Below are 22,778 nucleotides of genomic sequence, written 5' to 3' on the forward strand. Positions count from 1 at the left end.
TGGAATGTGCAACTGAAAAAATATATGGACATAACTGCAGACGGTCAGTGCAGGAGATTGCTGATGGGTCTATCCACCTTGGAATAGACAGAGTTAATCAGAGAAGGCTTGTTGAGAGACACAGGATTGCAGGAGGACTTTGAAGGTGGAAAGAACTAGGCTCTGTGGGATTGTGGGGAGTGCCAGGTTGGGACAACAGTGTGAGCAAGGGGATGGAGGCTGAAAAGTTAACAGCATGGTATGCTGTGTCTTAATCAGTCAATTAATAATGCTTATTGAGCATCTATTCTGTACAGAGCACTGTACTAAGCACTTGGGAGACTACATTAGAATTAGAATTTGATCCCTACCCTTGAGGAATTTGCAACATAGCAGGAGAGACAGACACTCAAAGGTATAGGAGGAAGCTAGAAGTTACTTCCCAAGTGCTTAGTACAGTGCTCTGCACACAGTAAGCGCTCAATAAATATGATTGAATGAATGAATGAATGAATGAATAAGGTCTAAATGCCATGGGAGAGAGGATGTGTTTGAATGTTTTGGTGGCACTAAAGTGCTTCACTGGTAATACTGGGGGAAATAGAGTGAAGAGATGAGAAGTTCATCACAGAAGGCCCCCTGGAGGAGATGGTCTTTCAGATGAGACTTGAAGATGGGGAGAACAGTGTCTGCCCGATGGGAAGTAGGAGGGACTGGCTACATAAAACTTCAAGGGCAAATGGAGGCTGCTAGCCTTACCCAAGCCATGCCTGTGGGTGGACATGGGAGGCATGACGGACCAGACTTTGGTTCCGGGGCTGAAGCATTCCACGGTGTTGGAGGTTTTCAGGCCGTCTCTGCCTCCCACGATGTACAGCTTGTTGTCGATGACGGCCACGCCGAACTGCAGCCTTCGCCCGCTCAGCGCCCCCACCTGAAGCCAGCTGTTCGTCCTCAGGTCGTATTTCTCCAGCGTGGTAGTGCCTGTTGACAGGGCAGTGACCGTCATGACAATATTAACCGGAACTGTCGTCTTTGCAAAGCGCTTACTATGTGCCAAACACTGTACTGTGCATTAGAGTAGATACGAGGTAACTGAATTGGATACAGTCCCTGTCCCACACAAGGCTCACAGTCTTACTGCTCATTTTACAGATGAGGTAACTGAAGCACAGAGAAGTGAAGTGAGTTGCCCAAGGTGACACAGCAGACAATGGATGGAGCTGGGATTAGAACCCAGGTCGTTCTGACTTCAAGGCCCATCCTCTATTTATTCAATCACATTTATCGCGTGCGAACCTCAGTGGCTTAATTTATAGTTGTGTCCTATCCACCATGCCGCAACTCGGCCTCTCCACGAGGGGCCACAGAGTTGAGGCAGGAGAGAGACTGTAAACAGAATCCATCCCTATCCGGTTGGGAACACTGGATCACTGCGAATGTGGGGATGAGTGGCAATGATTCAGAGTGGAGGAAAGGGAACAGGCCAGAAAGCTCCCATTTTGGACTCTTTCAGCCCCGACTGGATGATTTCAGGTCTTGTCGGAGACCAGGGATGAGCAAACTCTGGGAGAACTACTCACCCAGCTGAAGGTGGGGAGGTCTTCCCAGACTGAGCCCCTTCCTCACCTCCTCCAGGAGGCCTTCTCAGACTGAGCCCCTTCCTTCCTCTCCCCCTCGTCCCCCTCTCCATCCCCCCATCTTACCTCCTTCCCTTCCCCACAGCACCTGTATATATGTATATATGCTTGTACATATTTATTACTCTATTTATTTATTTTACTTGTACATATCTATTCTATTTTATTTTGTTAGTATGTTTGGTTTTGTTCTCTGTCTCCCCCTTTTAGACTGTGAGCCCACTGTTGGGTAGGGACTGTCTCTATATGTTGCCAATTTGTACTTCCCAAGCGTTTAGTACAGTGCTCTGCACATAGTAAGCGCTCAATAAATACAATTGATGATGATGATCACTCTCAGGGGACACATCATGACCTAGTGAAAAGAACATGGGGCTCAGGGTCCGGAGCCTCAGGTTTTCATCAAAGTTTTGCTCCAGGCCTGCTCTGTGACCTTGAGAAGGTGATTTAAATCATCGGGGCCTCAGCTTCCTCATCTGTGAAATAGGGGTAAGATCGCTGCTCTTCCTCTTGCTAGATTGTAAACCCCAGGTTGAACGGCCATTGTGTCTGATCTGATTATCTTCCATTTATGCCAGTACCCCCCACAGTGCTTTGGCAAGCAATACATTTTGTTGTTCCTATTGTTGTTATTTTATTGAGTAGGCCGATATGATATGGATACTATAAGATAGCTATGATAAGGAAGACATAACCGACAGGGTAGCTCCTATTCCCTCAATATTTTTATTGGAATGGTTTCTCTCCATTAAATTGCATTTGTGCTCCCTGAAAACAACTGACACAGGGCCCACTAATAAAAGCAGAATAGCCAAAGAAGAAGATAAACAATAATTACAGGAAAATAACCCCGACTGTATCATTGAGAATCCAATCCAAGCCCAGTACTCCCTCCCCACACACAGCCCCAGGGCCCGGAAAGGCCACCAGACATCTCTACTAGCCCATCTGCTTGGAACTGTTCCCTGCATCCAAAACGTCACTCTCACGTGTCAGGCCAACACCCCCGGCCCTTCTGCACCAGGTTCATGGAAAACACAGTCAGTCATTCAGTCGTTCGTATTTACTGAGCGCTTACTATGTACAAAACACTGTACTAAGCACTTAATAATAATTATAATGAAGGCATTTATTAAAAGCTTACTACATGCAAAGCACTGTTCTAAGCGCTGGGGAGGTTACAAGGTGATCAGGTTGCCCCACGGGGGGCTCACAGTCTTCATCCCCATTTTACAGATGAGGTAACTGAGGCACAGAAAAGTTAAGTGACTTGCCCAAAGTCACACAGCTGACGATTGGTGGAGCAAGGATTTGAACCCCTGACTTCTGACTCCAAAGCCCGGGCTCTTTCCAGTGAGCCATGCTGCTTCTCTTGGGAGAGTATGGTATCATAGAGTTAGTACAGTTTAGTGGGGGAGACAGGCATTAAAAAAATTCCATCTCTCTAGGCTGTATACTCGTTGTGGGCAGGGAACATGTCCACTAACTCTGTTGTACCCTTCCAAGTGCTTAGTACAGTTCTCTCTACATAGCAAATGTCCAATAAATACCTCTGAATCCTTGACTATCCTTGAATGGATTGATTAATACTGAATGCTTGGGAGAGTACCAGAGAAGTAGTAGATAATAATCATTCATTCATTCCTTCATTCAATCATATTTATTGAGCGTTTATTCTGTGCAGAGCACTGTACTAAGCGTTTGGAAAGTGCAATTTGGCAACAAATAGAGACAATCCCTACTCAACAATGGGCTCACAGTCCAGAAGTGCTTCAGTTCAGGACCCTCTGACCGAGCAATTGAGTTCCCTGTTACCTTTAATCCAGGGGCACACTGAGGCAGAGAGCCATAATTTCACAAGTATGAGTAACTGGACCAGGAATTAAGGCTTCTATCTGTTAGATTCTCCTCTGACCATAAGCCTAAAATCCTTAAAAGCATATGAAGTTGTCTCTATGTTTCTCATCTAAAAGAGCCTGTGAGAAACTCCTCATAAGGGAAAGCTATGCCTTAGTCTGGAAAAAGTTGAAGAAAACTGGATGTTCTAAGTCTTATAGGCACTAGGAGTTAGAAACTGAGAAATCTGAAAGAGTTCTAATAAAAAAAAAGATATGAAGAACAAACATTTATCAAGAACATCCCAGCTCTGCCAATTGTCAGCTGTGTGACACTGGGCAAGTCACTTAACTTCTCTGGGCCTCAGTTCCCTCATCTGTAAAATGGGGATTAAGACTGTGACTCCCCCGTGGGACAACCTGATCACCTTGTAACCTCCCCAGTGCTTAGAACAGTGCTTTGCACACAGTAAGCACTTAATAAATGCCATCAAAAAAGACATAAAATCTCCAGAGGCCAGCTTATTTTTCACAAGAATAGACCTACCTTGAAGCCATTGTAGAAGTTCATTAAAAACATTCCTGCCCGTGGAATGTTCAATAATAATGATACTAATAATAATGGTATTTGTTAAGTAATAATAATAATAATAATAAGTACTTAGCATGTACCAGGAACTGTATTAAGTGCTGGGGTAGATACAAGCAAATCAGGTTGGACATAATCCCTGGCCCACGTGGGGCTCACAGTTTCAATCCCCATTTTATAGATGAGATAACTGAGGCACGGAGAAGTAAAGTGAATCACCCAAGGTCACACAGCAGAAAAATAGATGTGCTTCCTCTCCTTGGAGAGCTTACAGTCTAATGGTCATGTATGCTAAAATTGTACTTGGGTCTTTCCCATTTCCAGCTTTACAAAGGTAATGATTTGAAGCCTGCATATGAAGGTTTCTTACTGTTTTTCTTACTTTACTTACCTGGACACCTATTTACTCTCTCTTAACCTAAATCTGTTCTTAGGCCTCAAATGGTTCCTGCCAGTCAGTCCCCAGGGGCTGCAACTGCTCTTAAATGCCCATGTAGCACAGCAGGGAAAATGGCTAAGCAACCATAGAGGAAGGAAGACTGGGATTGTAATTGAGGCCTAGAGCTTGAGAGAAATCTGAGCCAATCTATAGTTTTTCATTCACAATCTAAGAAAGGCAGCCAGATGAAAAGGCAGAATTGATTTTCTGCCTCAGGTCTAAGGAGGGTTTGTGGAGAAAACAATCCGCTAATTGGGTTGGAAACAGAGCCAGGCCAACCAGGTGAACCAAGCCTTCGATTGGCAATTATCATCGCTTTTTGAGTCCTCGGAGATGGAAGGAGCAGTATCCACTGTCAACAAATAGGTAGAAAGGGGCTCCCAACCACTCTAAGGCTCCGGTATAGCCAGGAAAATGGTTTAAAGTGGAAGATGCCAAAGTAATGGTAATTATTAAGATAAAATTATTATTTAACAAGCACCAGGCAGAGCACTGGGAGTATTACAAGCTAAAGCAGAATTCAGGTAGCTTCTCTTTCCCTTCATAGGCTTCAGGATATTAAGAATGACTGTGATGACGTGAGTTTTCCTGACGTGAGTTTTCCTGATCTTAGTGAACAAGAGAAGGTGATGTTTCTCCAGAAGAGACTCTGAAACAATATGTAAGCTTTCTTCTTAAACTGTCTGAGCCTTGAGGACAGGGAATAGGTGTTTTTGCTCTAACCAAGCATTTAGTACAGACCTGATTCACTAAACGGTATTTATTAGGTGTTTACTATATGAGAGATACTGTGTTAAGTGCTGGCGTAGATACAAGTTAATCAGGCTAGACACAGCCTATGTCTCACAGAGGCTCACAGCCTAAATCCCCATTATACAGATGAGGTAACTGAGGCACAGAGAAGTGCAATGACTTAACCAAGGTCAAACAGCAGACAAGTGACAGAGCCAGAATTAGAACCCAGGTCCTTCTGATTCTCAGGCCCATGCTCTATACAATAGACCAAGCTGTTTCTCTGTGGGTATTTCAACTGGTACTATTACTACTATGGCTTGATTACTACTATTGCTACTACTATTACTTTACACTACTCTTATTTTAGGACTCACTCTCTTAAAACCAACAACAATTTATATCTCGTCTCCACATTGAATGTGGAGTTTTTGCGTGTGCCCTTTTTCTCTGCCCATCAATAAAGAACACAGTCCTCTTCATCAGAGTCGTTGGCTTTGGCTCCTGATGTTTGGAGGGTTTCTGTGTCCACTTTGCCTTCTCCTTAAAAGATTCCAAAGACCCATGTGGAACAGGAAAGGTGTCCCAGTGCTTAGTACAATGCTTGGCACAGAAAAAGCCCTGAGCAAATACCTCTTTTACTATTAGAAGGTATTACCAGCATTTCCCAGTCTTCATTTTTCTTCCCCTGAATTGCAAACATTTCTCCCTTTAAAATCCTAATTGGACTTCATAAATTGGCCAATTCATTTGGATCAAATGTCCCATTCCCTTCAGGGGTGTATTAGTGTGATTGATGGCTATTTTTAATCCCTCATTTGGAGCAGAGTGGTGAGTCTGACAGGAAACTGGAAACTGAGAAAATATTGTACTTCCTAAACATCAAAAGGTGAAAGTTGAAAAGCATGGACTTTTTTTAGATGAGTGAAAAAACACATTGGCAGGAAGTAGTATGGTCTAATGGATAGACCACAGGCCTGATATTCAGAAGGTCATGGGTTCTAATTCTGGCTCCACCACACATCAGCTGTGTGACTTTGGGCAAGTCACTCAACTTCTCTGGCTCTCAGTTACTTTATCTGTAAAATGGGGATTAAGACTGTGACACCTCTGTGGGCTGTGTCCAATGAGATTAGCTTGTAATAATAATAATAATAATGATGGTATTTGTTAAGTGCTTTCTATGTGCCAAGCACTATTCTAAGCGCTAGGGTAGATACAAGGTAATCAGGCTGTCCCACGTGGGGTTCAGAATCTTAATTCCCGTTTTACAGATAAGGTAACTAAGGCCCACAGAAGTTAAGTGACTTGCCCAATGTCACACAGCTGACAAGTGGCAGAGCCGGGATTAGAACCCATGACCTCTGACTCCCAAGCCCGGCCTTTTCCCACTAAGCCATTCTGCTTCTTTGTACCAACCTCAGTGCTCAGTACAGTGCTTGGCACATAGTAAGCCCTTAACAAATGCCATTAAAAGAGAAACAAAAACTAAGTGCCCATACTCATGGAAAAGGTCTTTTCCTTTTTCTTTGTTTTCTATTAAGGAACATAAATCAGGCACAGCGGGAAACTCCAGACTGAGAAGATAAATGTTCAAATCTGCAGGTTGACCAGTAAGCCCTCCTCTAAAATTCCTTCCCCACTGGGGGTCTTGGGAAGATAATAACTGTGGAATTTAGATTCAACATCCAGTTTTCACCAGGGCAGTGGAGACCCCTGAAAGCACTCCCATTACAGTAAAAAACATCCCTACTCATTCTTTGAGGAGGCAGCAATTGTGGTGACTTCTGAAACCAGCCAGTGAATCGTTCTCATACCTATGATGTCCTCCTACCTGTAAACAATGATCGTGTCTGTCTCCCCCACTAGACTGTAAGTGCCTTGAGAGCAGGGATCATGACTACAAATTTGCAAATGCATAATACAGTGTTTTGAAGAGAGTAAGCACTCAGTAAATTCTAAAACAGGCTAAGCCCCCCTTTTCTTCAGCTCCTCCTCCCCTCCCCATGGCCCGCCTCACTCCCTTTGCTCTACTCCCCTGCCCCACAGCACTTGTGTATATATGTACATATCTATAATTCCATTTATTTAGATTAATGCCCGTTTACTTGTTTTGATGTGTACAAATCTATAATTCCATTTATTTACATTAATGCCCATTTACTTGTTTTGATGTGCATAAATCTGTAATTCTATGCATTTATATTGATGCTTTTGATGCCTGTTTACTAGTTTTGATGTATGTCCCCCCCCTTCTAGACTGTGAGCCCATTGTGGGCAGGGTTTGTCCCTCTTCATTGCTGAATTGTACTTTCCAAGCTCTTAGTACACTGTACTGCATACAGTAAATATGACTGAGTTAATGAATGAATGACTATTGTTTGGCCAATTACCTCTTGCCCATTAAGCAAAACTTGAAAAGCTGGAATTTCCTAATTTATACTGACTATATTAAGCTAAAATTATTATCTACCAGCTGGCATTTCCTAATTTATACCATACAACAGCAAACATTGAATAGTAATTCCCAGCCAATGCACTAATATTTACCTTGTATCTACCCCTGCGCTTAGAACAGTGCTTGACACATAGTAAGTGCTTAACAAATGCCAACAATATTATTATTATTATTATTAAGAAATGGTCAGAAAAGCTTTAACTACACACTCTATCTAGCATAGTGTTGTGAAATGGCAGGGCAGTAAGCTTAAAACTAATAGTAGGAAATGATTGCACTTGTTATTTTCCAAACAAGAATTCTGCAAAGTCGCTCTGCAGAGTTTTGGAACGATTGCATTTGCTAACTTACATTCTCTGGGTGTGAAGTCAGGTTCTTTCTAAATGATTAATTTGCATGTTTCTTATGAACTACTCCAATTTCCACTGACATACATGAAAGAGGAATGTGTTTCGTAGAGAACTTTGACTCCAGTCTCCTTTTTAAAATGGTTTTCTTTCCAAGAAAACCTGGCATTTTATGTTGCATTCCTAATAAGCAAAGGAGATCCTTGTAGACTGTGAAAAGAAATTTTTAAATGACTTGTTCCTGTTGGATTACATCCCCCCACGCCCCTCTATCTCAAGGTGGCATTAGTGGTGAGAATTACTACTTCTACTAGTGGAGAAGCACCATGATCTGGTGGAAAGAGCCCTAACCTTTAGGTCAGAGGACCTGGATTCTAATCTAGGCCCCAACAATTATCTATTTTCTGACCTTGGGCAAATCACTTCACTTCTCTGTGCCTCATTTACCTTATCTATAAAATGGGGATTAAGACAGGGAGCCCTTTGTGGGGCAGAGAATGTATTCAATCTGATTATCTGGTACCTAGCCCAGTGCTTAGTACAGTGCCAAGCATGAAGTAAGCACTTAACAAATACCATTAAAAAAAAATGGAGTTGCAGATCCTTGAAGAATCATTCATATTAACTTATCAATCAGTGGTATTTATTGAGTACTTACTGCCTTTGGAGCACTGTACTAAGTACCCACTTGGTTGACTACAATAAAATTGTATTCGGAGAAACAGTGCGTCTTAGTGGAAACAGCACAGCGTTGGGAGTTAGAAGGTCATGGGTTCTAATCCCACCTCTACCAGTTGTCTGCTGTGTGGACCTTGTCTCCTTGTCTGCTGACCTTGGGCAAGCCACTTAGCTTCTCTGTGCCTCAGTTACCTCATCTGGAAAAGGGATCATAAGAATGTGAGCCCGATGTGGGACAACCTGATTACCTTATATCTACCCCAGCACTTAGAACAGTGCTTGGCACATAGTAAGCGCTTAACAATAGAGTTGGAAGGCATGATTCCTGCCCACAGGGAGTTTACAGTCTAAAGGCCAAAATACCATATCTGCCTATTGATGTCCAAAAAATTAAAAAGCTTCTTTTTGCAATTTAGAAGATTCATAATGACAGTCTACTGCTACAACTTTAAATGAGTAACTTTTAAAGTCCTGTCATGTAAACAAGTTTTCTACCTATGCTTGAAATTTAGCCTGTCAAAAAAGCTCTTTGAATATCTCCTATGAATAGTGCCATATTTTCAAATACTTTGGATTTGATCTTAAATTTCTAGTTGATGTTTTAGTAATTAAGTCATCAGAGATGAATGGGAAATAGTGCATCTACTCAAAGTGATCCTGGAAGTAGATTTCAGTTTGGCCAAACAAAGATCATTTGAGGAAGTCAGAAAGACTATTCTCCCCAGAAGATTCGTATCTGGAGCTCTGTTCACTGGTAACTCTTAACAAGGCATTCAAACCTGTTATTCAATGACTTGGACATAGTAATAATAATAACTGTGGTATTTGTTAAAAGCTTACTATGTGCAAGGCACTGTACTAAGCACTGGAGTGGATTCAAGCAAATCGAGTTGGATACAGTCCCTGGAAGGGCTCACAGTCTCCATCCCCATTTTACAAATGAAATAAATGAGGCACAGAGAATTAAAGTGACACAAGGTCACACAGCAGAGTGGATGCCAAAATTGGAAGTTGCATATCTGGCAACTGTACAACATCAGTGGCGTCTAACCTTGCTCCCAAAAGATTGGGGGATTTTACACGGGACTCAGAAGCCAGCCCAGATCCAAATTGCCAGTCTCATCCTCCCCATTCAAAGCAACTTAGATAAAACTCCATCTTCAACAAAATCCTCTGCAGAAATAGAAGTGGTTAGGCTTGTCTGCTCCAAAAGTCCTGTGTTTCTGATGGAACAAAGAATTATGGAATAGGCATTTGTGTAAAACATTTGTCTAAGACATCTGAAGTTTCCCACTAACCTTTTGTTGCATCCATGCCCCCCACAGCGTACAGAGCCCCCACTGTAGACTTTCTGGGCTTGGTTCGTGGACTTTGCATCGTCGATCGTCTTTCTGGTAACAGGTGGTACTTCATGGCCTCCATCAGAAGTTTTTGACATTCCAGGTCATCCACAAACATGGAACTATTTTCAAGGTCAGCTAGTAACTGGAATGTAAAGACAAGTGACGAATATACGGAGATTCTCTCCCACCGCGCTGCCCCATTGACCAAGAAAGTGATTATTCAAAGAAAACTAGTAAGCAGCATGGCACAGTGAAGCCACATTGCATAGTGAAACAGAATGGCACAGTGGAGAAAGCACGGGCCTAGGAGTCGTGGGTCATGGGTTCTAATCCCGGCTCCATAGCTTTTCTGCTGTGTGACCTTAGGCAAAGTCACTTCACTTCTCTGTGCCTCAGTTACCTCATCTGTAAAATGGGGATTAAGATTGCGAGCCCCATGTGGGACAGGGACTGTGTCCAACCCGGTTCGCTTGTATTCTCCCCAGTTTCTGGAATGTAATAAGTACTTTAAAAATACCACAATCATTGTTATTTCAAATTTAATTACTCATGGAAGTATTCATGGATAAGTGGCCAGGTCACCCATCCAAAGCCAAACTTAGAATCTAGTCCTGAAACTTTCCATGTTTTGTAGAAAACGAACTAGTGAGTTTGGGTTTGTGAGCTTTACTGCCTCGACCACTCCCTTCTAAATATTCCTTTTAGGCACTTTCCAGCCTCTCCTTGGCTCCTACCCAAGAATCCAGATGAGCAACAGGGTTCTATTGCTAACGAGTAATGTCTTTCTGCAATCCACTGTCCACTGGACACTGTCCACAGAGTCCACTGTCTGCAATCAAACAGTGGTATTTATTGAATGCTTACTGTGTGCAGAGCATTGAACAAAATGCTTAGACATCACTACCATTGGACTTAAAATTTTTCTCTTGTAAAAGGTTCTTTTTCTATTTAGACCTTATTTTTCCACGCTTACTAAAAATCCCTTTTTGGTGAGAGGTTCTACCTGTGGCGTTCAACAGGCTGTACTCAGAAGCGGCTAGACGAGCTCAGAAATCAGGTTTCGCTAAATCATCTCGCTGGGCTGAATGAGATTGAGAATCAAGAAATCTCTGTCTATTTTCATAAACGTGCGTCGATTTCCACTGAACGTTATTTTTCCCTCACGTGGACATGGGCAAACTGTGATTTTCAATAATGGCAGTTCTTTTTGGTAGGGCTCCCCACTGCCTATTTGTCTTGATTTTCAACTAATTAACCACTTTTAATGGGAACCTTCCTCTTCTAGACCTTGACCTGTTGGCTCAACCTTCACAAAATAGCTAAAAACTACCCTTTCCTCTCCATCATTCATTCATTCAATCTTATTTATTGAGCGCTTAGTAATAATAATTATGGTATTTGTTAAGCACTTACTATATGCCAGACAAGGTACTAAATGCTGGGATGGATACAAGCAAATCAGGTTAGACACAGTCCCTGCTCTGCACAGGGCTCACAATCTTAATCCCCATTTTACAGATGAGGTAAAAGAGGCACAGAGAAGTGAAGTGACTTGCTTAAGGCCACACAACAGACAAGAGTGGAGGAGCCAGGATTAGAACCCATAATATTCTGACTCCCAATCCCAGATTTTATCCCCTATGCCACACTGCTTCCCTGTAACACAGTAAGCGCTCAATAAATACGATTGATTAATTGAGCGATTGATTGATTCTAGAGTACATCTGTCCAACGTTTTTGCAGTTCAACAGACTGTTGATATCTCCACCAACGTTTACACTAACTGCCTCATCCATTTTTGAAACAATAGAGAAGCAGTGTGTCGTAGTGGAAAGAACAGGGGCCTGGGAATCAGAGTATCTGGGTTCTAATCCTGGCTCTGCCAATTGCTTTCTGGATGACCTGGGCAAGTCACTTAATTTTTCTGTGCCTCAGTTTCCTCAGTGGTAAAATGGGGATCATATCTTACGCCATCTCCCTCCTCCTTAGACTGTAAGTCCCCTGAGGAACAGAGACGGTATCTGACCTAATTAACTTAAACCTACCCCAGTGCTTAGAACAGTGTTTGACACATAGTAAGGATTTAACAAATACAATTTAAAAAAAAAAACCAAAGAAACTTTTTCCCCTTTCATGGAATGCTTTGGACCTTTTGGTTCCTGAGAGTCACAGTGACAGTGTCCTGCTCTTCTGCCCTTAAATCCACTTTGGGGTCCTCCAGGCTGTAACTAGGCACTGACCTTTTAAGAGCAAAGTGTTTCTCCACAGGGTTAAAGACGTAACTTAGAATAAAAAACAGCATAAGTATAGTCTTATGGTTTATGGATCTTACACAGAAACAGAGATGAGCATGTTTATCTTACTGGCTTATCCTCCTAATCATTGTGCAATCATTTTTTTTTTTATGGTATTTGGTAATCACATACTGCGTACCTGGCACTGTACTAAATGCTGGGGTAGATACACAATCTACAAGCAGTGTGGCTCAGTGGAAAGAGCACAGGCTTTGGAGTCAGAGGTCATGGGTTCAAATCCCGGCTCCGCCCCAACTGTCAGCTGTGTGACTTTGGGCAAGTCACTTAACTTCTCTGTGCCTCAGTTTACTCATGTATAAAATGGGTATTAAAACTGTGAGCTCCCCGTGGGACAACCTGATCACCTTGTAACCTCCCCTGTGCTTAGATCAGTGCTTTGCACATAGTAAGCGCTTAACAAATACCATTATTATTATTATTATTTTCCTTGTCCCACATGGGACCCCCAGTCTTAATCCCCATTTTACAGATGAGGGAACCGAAGTCTAGGGAAGTGAAGTGACTTGCCCAAAGTCACCCAACAGACAAGTTATGGAGAAGGGATTAGAACCCATGTCCTTCTGATTCCCAGGCCCGTGCTCCACCCACTGGGCAACACTGCTTCTCAATTCCAATCCTTACTGATTTCATGGGCCATAACTGAGCCTGACACCGTTTTCTCTTTGGTAGCCAAAACAGAGCATCCATTCCAACTCTGGTTTGGCGCATTTTATCAGGAAGTACAAAATATCATCTGTCACGCAACATTCTCCAGATTCTCAGAAATCAGAGGAATTATTTTCTTGCTGTAACTCCAGTCTATCCAATGACAAAAGGTTTAGTCTTCCAATATTTGGGCTGTCCAGGATGCCAACATTTCCTCTTTCTTGACACCTGCCTTTGGGTCATTTTCCTGTTCATTATAATAATAATAATAATAATAATAATAATGGCATTTATTAAGCACTTACTATGTGCAAAGTACTGTTCTAAGGACTGGGGAGGTTACAAGGTTCTCCCACGGGGGGCGATCACAGTCTTTATCCCATTTTACAGATGAGGTAACTGAGGCCCAGAGAAGTTAAGTGACTTGCCCAAAGTCACACAGCTGACAATTGCCGGAGATGGGATTTGAACCCATGACCTCTGACTCCAAAGCCCGTGCTTTTCCCACTGAGCCACGCTGCTTCTAAGTTGAGGGGAGGCAGCCTGTAATTCAAATTAGTTCATCTGTTCCCCTTGTTAGCAGCGCTGGCCAAAAAAAAAAAAGGCAAGAGAGAGGGAAGGAGGTGAAACTTGGCTCGAATGAAGAGCTGGAGTAATCCTTACTACCCAAAATCAGAAATTGGCAGGTCAGTGGAGTGAAACCTTCCAAATTTTCACTCCCAGTTATTACTCTGAGACAACTAATGTGACTGAAGTTGGTTTCCTCACCTGCGGTGGTAGTAATGGTAGCCTGATGAAAGAGAGCAGCATGCTGAGATCTCTCTGTCTTTCTTGTAAGGCATGCCTCACCCATAGCATTAGAGCCTGGAATATGGTTTCTTCATCTGGAACATTGAGGTCATCACTAGACAGTAGCTTGGAGATTTCATTAGCTGGGAGTAAGAGGAATTCTTGGTTCTTTATTACCTCTATGAAGTGTTCCTGAGAAGGAAAAGAGAATGAAATTTCATATTTTTGTTGCCCTTCTCATCCAAATGTGACACATCAAACCATTTCAAAACCTGAATTATATCCCACCTAACCTGGTGAGGATTCGTTCAGTTCTTATTTTGAATCCAGGGAACTTAAAGCATCTAAACCAAATTCTCCCATTATCATGTGGAAGAATTAATGAGAACAGTGTTTGTTTCTACATACCACAGGGAAGTGCATTTGAGTGTTTACTATCTGCAGAGCTCTGTACTAAGTGCCTGGGAAAGTAACATGCAACAGAGTTGGTAAGCATGTTATATACAAATATGTATGTGTATATTGTACTGTTATTTCTAACAATCTGTAATATAGCATTATATACAGCAATTAAGACAACAGTAGGTTTATAATGTGGAAGGAATGGGTCTTTTCACAATCTAAGCCAGTCCAATAATCATCTGTCGAAATAATGCATTCACTTCACCTGTATGTCAGTAACCTCCTGGTGTGAGTTCTGACTCTACTTCGCAGAAGCTAGATTACGGCTTATCAGTAATTTGGCTTTTTGATGCTTTGCTACCTTAAGAAAAATTATGTTTATTAAGCCTACCCAATCCAATTCCCAGGTGGAGATGATAGTAATGTTTTTTTTCCAGTAGGGATGGTTTGAAGAGGCCCCAAACGAAATTGTGAAATATTTTTGAAAAGTAAAATGCAAGTGAAAGTCCTGGCTGGACTCAGAAATACAGAGTGCTTACAGCATGAACAGAGCAACTGTTTTGTTAGAACTGGCCTGGCCATCACAGTGCATTGCTCTCAGCAGGCATTCAATAAATAACAATGTTGATAATAATACAGCAGTGGTATTTATTAAGCACTTACTGTGTGCCGAGCCCTATTCTAAGCACTGGGGAAGACACAAATATAATCAGTTCTGACAGAGCCCCTGTCCCGTGGAGCTTGTAGCCTAAATAGGAAGGAGAACAGGTGTGAAATATTCATTTTGCAGGTGAGAAAGGTTAAGTGACTTGCTTAAGGTCACAGAGCAGGCCAGTGGCAGAGTCAGGAGCCCAGGTCTTGTGACTCCTAAGCCACATGTGTGTTATTTAATAATAATAAGTGTTATTTCTATGATTATTCTATGATTATTTCTATGATTCTGGGAACCAGATGGCTTCCTCCAGCTTGAAACTGTGGCTCCTGGTGGCTAATTCTACTTAGCTTTGTTAGCCCTGAGCAGGCCTGGTGGACACAGCCTATCACACCACCTAAATGTATTCACAGCCACATACCCAGAGCTGCTGCAGTATTTTGTGTCCAGGAATGCAACAAGTTCTGGGTGACAAAACAGGGATTGACTCTGTATGTTGTCCTCAATTGTGAGAAGGAGGTAACTGGCTGGAGCCTTAGGGGAGAAGGGAAACTGTGCATTCCTATATGCAAGACGGACACAGGAAATGATTTGCCAAACTCTGTTCGTCTCCCAGCTAGACCGTCAGCTTGTTGTGGTCAGGGAATGTATCTACTAATTCTGTTATATTGTTATATTGTATTCTCCCAAGCACTTAGTACAGTGCTCTGCACACGGTATATGCTCAATGAACACATGTGGTTCATTGATGGGAAAGAGAACACAGAAAAAATAAAGGATTTTAGCATTCATAGAAGCCATCTAATTCAAAATATTGTACAGTAGTTGCTCATTTGCACTGATATTAGATCTCTCAGCTAGAGTTGTTGTCATTTTTTTTATGGTGTTTGTTGAGCACTTACTATGTGTTAGGGACCGTACTAAGGTCGCGGGTAGATGCAAGCAATTCACTTTGGACCCAGGCCATGTCCCACATGGGGCTCCCAGTCTTAATCCCCATTTTACAGGTGAGGTAACTGAGGCACAGGAAAGTTAAGTGACTTGGCCAAGCTCACCCAGCAGACAAGTGCTGTGTGACCAGCACTTAGAACAGTGCTTTGCACATAGTAAGCGCTTAATAAATGTCATCATCATCATCAAGTGGTAGAGCTGGGATTAGAAACCAGGTCCTTCTGACTGATAGTCCCATACTCTATCCACTAGGATATGCTGCTTCTCATTTCTGTCAGTTTTTTGAATATGTATCATTTTCATACATTTTTTGGATATTGGGAATTCAATAATGCCCTTTCCATTAGTTCCTGTGGAGAGCTATGCTCTTTTTAGCACTCTTTTGCCTAACAGAGTATTTTAATGGATCCTACTAAGAGCACAGTTTAACAGTAGATATAAAAGTACCAGGTTCTGGGTTGGAACTGTTTAGACAAGACAACAGCCTTGCGTTTTAGTGCACATCCTGCTTTCGACACAGTTTCCACCACAGAATAGGAAAAGGAAGGCAAGTCCACTTTGGGGCTTCAAAAATAACTCAAGCTGTTTATCAGAATGGGTTTTGTCTGCAGGACTAAGATACCAGGCAGGAAACTGTTAATACTTTGCTTCTAGAACTGAAATAATTTCACAGGAAGTTCTCAGTGTTTGGCTTTTGTGGTAGGACTAACCTTTGAACTATTTAACTGCCGTTTCTTTAGATTATAAGGCATTGACATGTGGGACATATTGGTATAAATAGCTGGTTTGAGTGAGAATGGTAAAATACCCACCAAAATAGTAACATTCTACATGCAATAGTGTTGTCTTCAGCAGTGGGTTGAAATTTAGTCAGCTAGCTTTAGAGAAGTACGTTCCATTCACTTTAGTTTTGAAACTTTCTCATTAAAACTATGGGCGAAGGAAAATTAAGGAGTATTTTGGGTTTTAAAAATTGGCAATTTTAGATTCTGGAGTCTGAACGGCATAAGGCTAGGATGAACAAACATTGAGGCTTAAAAAGCTTTGGCGTTTATCTGTCGACTTCCTGTTATTTCACTTGTGGGTTCCAAGTAGAAATCCCTATTCCTATCATATCTGCATTTTCATTGATGTTTGGCTTTGGTTATTTATTTTTAAATTCTTTTTTTTCCCTAGTCTGAAGGAAAAAAAAATTGCCAGGCTACTCTTATTTCTACTGAAATATCAGCCAACCGCTTGATGTCTCAGCCAACTTCCTATATCCTTCCCCCACCGTCGGGGTCTTTAGAGCTTCCTCTGTAAATGTGGGCAGAATCAGAGTTTGGGACACATCTCAAGATCTCAAGAGAAGCAGCTTGGCTCAGTGGAAAGATCACGGGCTTTGGAGTCAGAGGTCATGGGTTCAAATCCCAGCTCTGCCAATTGTCAGCTGTGTGACTTTGGGCAAGTCACTTCACTTCTCTGTGCCGCAGTTACCTCATCTCTAAAATGGGGATTAAGACTGTGAGCCCCCCGGGGGACAACCTGATCACCTTGTAACCTCCCCAGTGCTTAGAACAGTGCTTTGCACATAGTAAGCGCTTAATAAATGCCATCATCATTATTATTATTATCTCAGTTTTGTTGTCCTGTGGAAGATCCTCTCTGAACAGTCTTCATTTCATCCCACTTTCTGTTTGTTTCTCTGTGAAGAAGGTTTCACTGGGCGATATGGGAGGTAGCATCTTCTAGACTGTGAGCCCACTGTTGGGTAGGGACTGTCTCTATATGTTTCCAACTTGTACTTCCCAAGCGCTTAGTACAGTGCTCTGCACACAGTAAGCGCTCAATAAATACGATTGAATAAATGAATGAATGAATGAATGAATGGCCTACTGGGGAAAGCACACGGTTGGGAGTCAGGAGATCGAGTTTTAAATCCAACTCTGCTCCACTCCTGTTGAGTGACCTCGGACAAGTCACTTAACTTCTCTGGGCCTTTGTTTCCTCATCTGCAAAATGGGGGCAAGGTAGCACTTTCGAGTAATCTTCTGGATTTGCTCCAGGTTGGAAAAACTCCTATCTGACTAATTGATCTACCCCAGTGCTTAGCACATAAGAAGCACAAGATACATTCTATTGTTATCCTTATTATTACTAGTACTAGTAGTAATAATGATAATGATGGTATTTGTTTGAGAAGCAGCGTGGCTCAGTGGAAAGAGCACGGGCTTTGGAGTCAAAGGTCGTTGGTTCAAATCCTGGCTCTGCCAACTGTCAGCTGTGTGACTTTGGGCAACTTCTCTGTGCCTCAGTTACCTCATCTGTAAAATGGGGATTAAAACTGTGAACCCCATGTGGGACAACCTGATCAACTTGTAAGCTCCCCAGGCTTAGAACAGTGCTTGCACATAGTAAGCACTTGATAAATGCCATTATTATTGAGAAGCAGCATGGCTCAGTGGAAAGAGCATGGGCTTTGGAATCAGAGGTCTTGGGTTCGAATCCCAGCTCTGCCACATGTCTGCTGTGTGATATTGGGCAAGTCACTTAAATTCTCTGAGCCTCGGTTACCTCATCTGTAAAATGGGGATTAAGATTGTGAGCCCCACGTGGGACAATCTGATCACCTTGTATCCCCCCTAGCTCTTAGAACAGTGCTTTGCACATAGTAAGCACTTAACAAATGTCATTATTATTATTATTATTATTATTATTTGTTAAATGCTTGCTATGTGCAAAGCACTGTTTTAAGCACTGAGGAGGTTACAAGGTAATCAGGTTGTTCCTTGGGGGGCTCACACTTTTAATCCCCATTTTACAGATGAGGTAACTGAGGCTCAGAGAAATTAAGTAACTTGCCCAAAGTCACACAGCTGACAGTTGGTGGAGTCGGGATTTAAACCTATGACCTCTGACTCCAAAGTCCAGGCTCTTTCCACTGAGCCACGCTGCTAGTAATAGCAGTAGCATTGAGAATGTGCAGGGACCACTTCTTCTCCAACACTAATCTTTCAGAATTTCCTGATTTGAAATCCAGTCTCCAAAATTGGATGAGACTTCAGGTCAAATGTAAACTGTAACTAGTGATCCCAGATGACCTTCAGTCTTTGGAATTTCCATTTTTCATTTGATTTATTCTTGAACATGCTGTGAGCAAGTTTGCCACTTCACGGCAGCCTTCGCTTCTCTTTTAAAATGTGTCCAAAGCCTTCCCAGTTCATCGCTCTGGGAGTCTACAAGCCAGTTGTGGAAATGGCTGCAGGAGCAATATTCCAGGGGGTAGGTTGAATTTTAATTCTTGTAAAATTTCTTTTTCTTTTTTCAGCCCTTCTGCAAGACAGACAGGAATTTGTTCTCACCACCTTGCCACAAAAGGCAGGCTTTCACCTACTCCTGTGCTGTTACTTTTAGCCCTCCTCTCCTCTTCCACTCCCTGACCTGCTCCCTTTATTCATCTCTGTTCCCAGCCCCACAGAAACTTATGCAAGTATCTGTAATTTACTTAATGTCTGTCTCCCTCTCTAGACTGTAAGCTGTGGGCAGGGGATGTGTCTGTTCATTGTTTATTGTACTCTCCCAAGTGCTTAGTACAGTGCTCTGCATAGTCAGCACTCAATAAACACCGTAAATACAAATGAATAAATCATGGGAACCCAGTGAGGGTGTTGTTGAAACTCTCCCTTCAAATTAAGAACCACCTGCAGTGGTTGCCTTTCACCAATAATGATGCTCCCATGTCATTCATTCATTCAGTAATATTTATTGAGCACTTACTGTGTGCAGAGCACTGTACTAAGCACTTGGGAAGGAAAAGTTGGCAACATTTAGAGACGGTCCCTACCCAACAACGGGTTCACAGTCTAGAAGGGGGAGACAGACAACAAAGCAAAACATGTGGACAGGTGTCATCAGAAAAAATAGAATTAAAGCTAGATGCACACCATTAACAAAATAAGTAGAATAGTAAATATGTTCAAGTAAAATAAATAGAGTAATAAATCTGTACAAACATATATACAGATGCTGTGGAGAGGTGAAGGAGGTAGGGTGGGGGGATGGGGAGGAGGAGAGGAAATAGGGGGCTCAGTCTGGGAAGGCCTCTTGGAGGAGATGAGCTCTTGTTAGAGAAGCAGTGTGGCTCAGTAGAAAGAGCATGGGCTTAGGAGTCAGACGTCATGGGTTCTAATCCCAGCTCTGCCACTTGTCAGCTGTGTGACTTTGGGCAAGTTACTTAACTTCTCTATGCCTCAGTTACCTCATCTGTAAAATGGGGATTAAAGACTGTGAGCCCCACGTGGGACAACCTGATTACCTTGTATCTCCCCCAGCACTTAGAACAGTGCTTGGCACATACTAAACACTTAACAAATACCATTATTATTATTATTATTATTATTATTATCATCATTATTATTATTTGTTCTATTCATTCTGCTTCCACAGCTTGTGACTATGTCCCCATTAGAATGCAAGCCCTTGAGGGCAGGGAGGGTGTCTTGTAACTCCATCAAGCTCTCCCAAGTGCTTAGTAAAGTGAATTATATTCAGTAGGCGCTCAGCAAATACCATTCCTCACAAACTGGAGAGGTTCTGAACCTGCCTGGTTCTGCAGACAAGGCCCTCAAATAAGAATGTGTTCATACGCTCTTCCTCCTAACACACACACACAAACACACAGACACACATGCACACAAACCCACACAGAGTGCTACACCCTCCCTAGCAGAGACTCCAATCTCAGCTCCCAGAGGGAAGCAGCTTGATGTAGTGGATAGAGCACGGGCCTGGGCATAAGTGTGGCTTAGTGGAAAGAGCCCGGGTTTTGGAGTCAGAGGTCATGGGTTCAAATCCCAGCTCTGCCACTTGTCAGCTGTGTGACTTTAGGCAAGTCAATTCACTTCTCTGGGCCTCAGTTCCCTCATCTATAAAATGGGGATGAAGACTGTGAGCCCCACGTGGGACAACCTGATCACCTTGTATCTACCCCAGCACTTAGAACAGTGCTTTGCACATAGTAAGCATTTAACAAATACCAACATTATTATTATTATTATTATTATTATTATTATTATTATTATTAAGGTCATATGTTCAAATCCCGGCTCCATCACTTGTCTGCTGCGCAACCTTGGGCAAGTCACTTAACTTCTCTGGGCCTCAGGTACCTCATCTGTAAAATGGGGATTAAGATTGCGGGCCCCACGTGAGACAGGGACTGTGAACAATCTGATTTCCATGTATCTACTCCAGTGCTTAGAACAGTGCCAGACACATAGTAAATGCTTAACAAATACCATCATTATTCTTCTCATCATTACCATCGTGTACGCATGTGCCACTTTCAGAAGGTCCAGGCAACCCTGGGCATCGGCAAACGAGCGGATTCCTAAGCAGTTGGAGGGATGCAGCTGTTTCATGAGAAAGTTGCAGCAAACGTCGATGACTTGAGCCAGCTGCAGGAGGCAAGCTGCGGCCAGCAAGCTCTCGATCGTATCTTCTTTCAGCTCTAAGACACCTGTAGAGTGGACATTGAAGAGCATGAGTGTCTCGATTTGTTTTCTCCCACTCAGTTAACCAGAGGCATTCACTGGGAGCTTGCTGTACTAAGGACTGAGTCCCAGGCAGACTCCTAAATGTTGGGTTACTACAGTGCTCTGCACACAATAAGTGCTCAGTAAATATGATTGAATGAATGGGTTGTTCCTCGATATTTTTTGGCACAGTGTTAGCCTCTGATTGTGAGCAGAGCTCCATGTGACAGGGAAGGTGATGAAAAAGTCTCCTGTAGTGATAATAATACTGGTATTTGTTAAGTGCTTACTATGTGCCAGGCACTGAACTAAACGGTGGGGTGGATACGAGCAATTGGATGGGACACAATCATTCATTCATTCATTCATTCAATCGTATTTATTTAGCGCTTACTGTGTGCAGAACACTGTACTAAGCACTTGGGAAATACAAGTTGACCACATAAAGACGGTCCCTACCCAAGAAAAGGCTCACAGTCTAGAAGGGGGAGACAGACAACAAAACAAAACATGTAGACAGGTGTCAAAATCGTCAGAACAAATAGAATTAAGACTATATGCACATCATTAACAAAATAAATAGAATAGTAAATATGTACAAGTAAAATAAATCTGTACAAACATATATACAGGTGCTGTCGGGAGGGGAAGGAGGTAGGATGGGGGGTGACGGAGAGAAGGAGAGGAAAATGGGGGCTCAGTCTGGGAAGGCTCCCACCCCCTACCCACACAGTGGACATATCAGCAGTCTCCCTAATCTTTACAAACCCTACTGAATCCACGAAAAAGCCTTCCCTGACCAGGTCCTCCTTTCCTTTTCTTCAGTTCAATTCAATTCAATGAAACACCCTAAGATAACATTTGAATGTTGGTTAATGTTTAATTTTTTTCAGAAAAAGAGCCTAGCATCCACCGTCTGAGAAACCTATTCCACCTATGAGGCTCTGTCAGGAGAAGAAATTGCTTCTAATGCGCTGCTGTTTCATGCTTCTGATCCATTTTGGAGTCCTTTAATAAGTAATTTCTTTTCCCTGACTTCAAAGGGGTAGAGGCCTGCCACACCATCTCAAGAGGCCATGGAGAAAGATGAAAAATGGACTTCTAATGTCTGTCCTTGAAACCCGAGGCACGGATCCAGTGCCCACAGAATTTGAAATTTGCCCAGGGATATAAGAAAACTAAACTTTAATGAAGAAAGAATTCATTCTGGGGCCTAAGTAGGATGGTATTAGGATGGCACCAATTGGGTGGTCACTAGACTGTAAACCCTAGAAGGACAGGGATTATGTCTTCTTATTCTACTGGATATATAATTCTATTGTAATTCTATCTCCGCAGGGTTTAGTTCAATGTTCTGCACACAGTAGCTGCTCAATAAATAGATGACTGATTGATTGGCCAGGACTGAGGGGTATGTGAAAGGATTTGGGGTAGCTAGCTGGACATTCCCTTCAGAGGGCTGGAATTTAAA

At 42.5% G+C, this 22,778-nt stretch overlaps 1 protein-coding gene across 1 annotated transcript in view; it reads right to left on the reverse strand.

Moving 5' to 3' along the window:
• Positions 1-22,778, reverse strand: part of KLHL4 (kelch like family member 4) — a 183,451-nt gene that overhangs the window by 23,193 nt on the left and 137,480 nt on the right. Inside the window, exons 4-7 of the mRNA XM_038748011.1 lie at positions 21,095-21,291; positions 13,769-13,981; positions 9,996-10,182; positions 739-963 (exon numbers count right to left, since the gene is read on the reverse strand). Coding sequence (XP_038603939.1) covers positions 739-963; positions 9,996-10,182; positions 13,769-13,981; positions 21,095-21,291 — 822 coding nt within the window. The remainder of the gene's footprint in view (positions 1-738; positions 964-9,995; positions 10,183-13,768; positions 13,982-21,094; positions 21,292-22,778) is intronic.

Source organism: Tachyglossus aculeatus, chromosome 6 (genome assembly GCF_015852505.1).
Source record: "Tachyglossus aculeatus isolate mTacAcu1 chromosome 6, mTacAcu1.pri, whole genome shotgun sequence".
Lineage (NCBI taxonomy): Eukaryota > Metazoa > Chordata > Mammalia > Monotremata > Tachyglossidae > Tachyglossus > Tachyglossus aculeatus.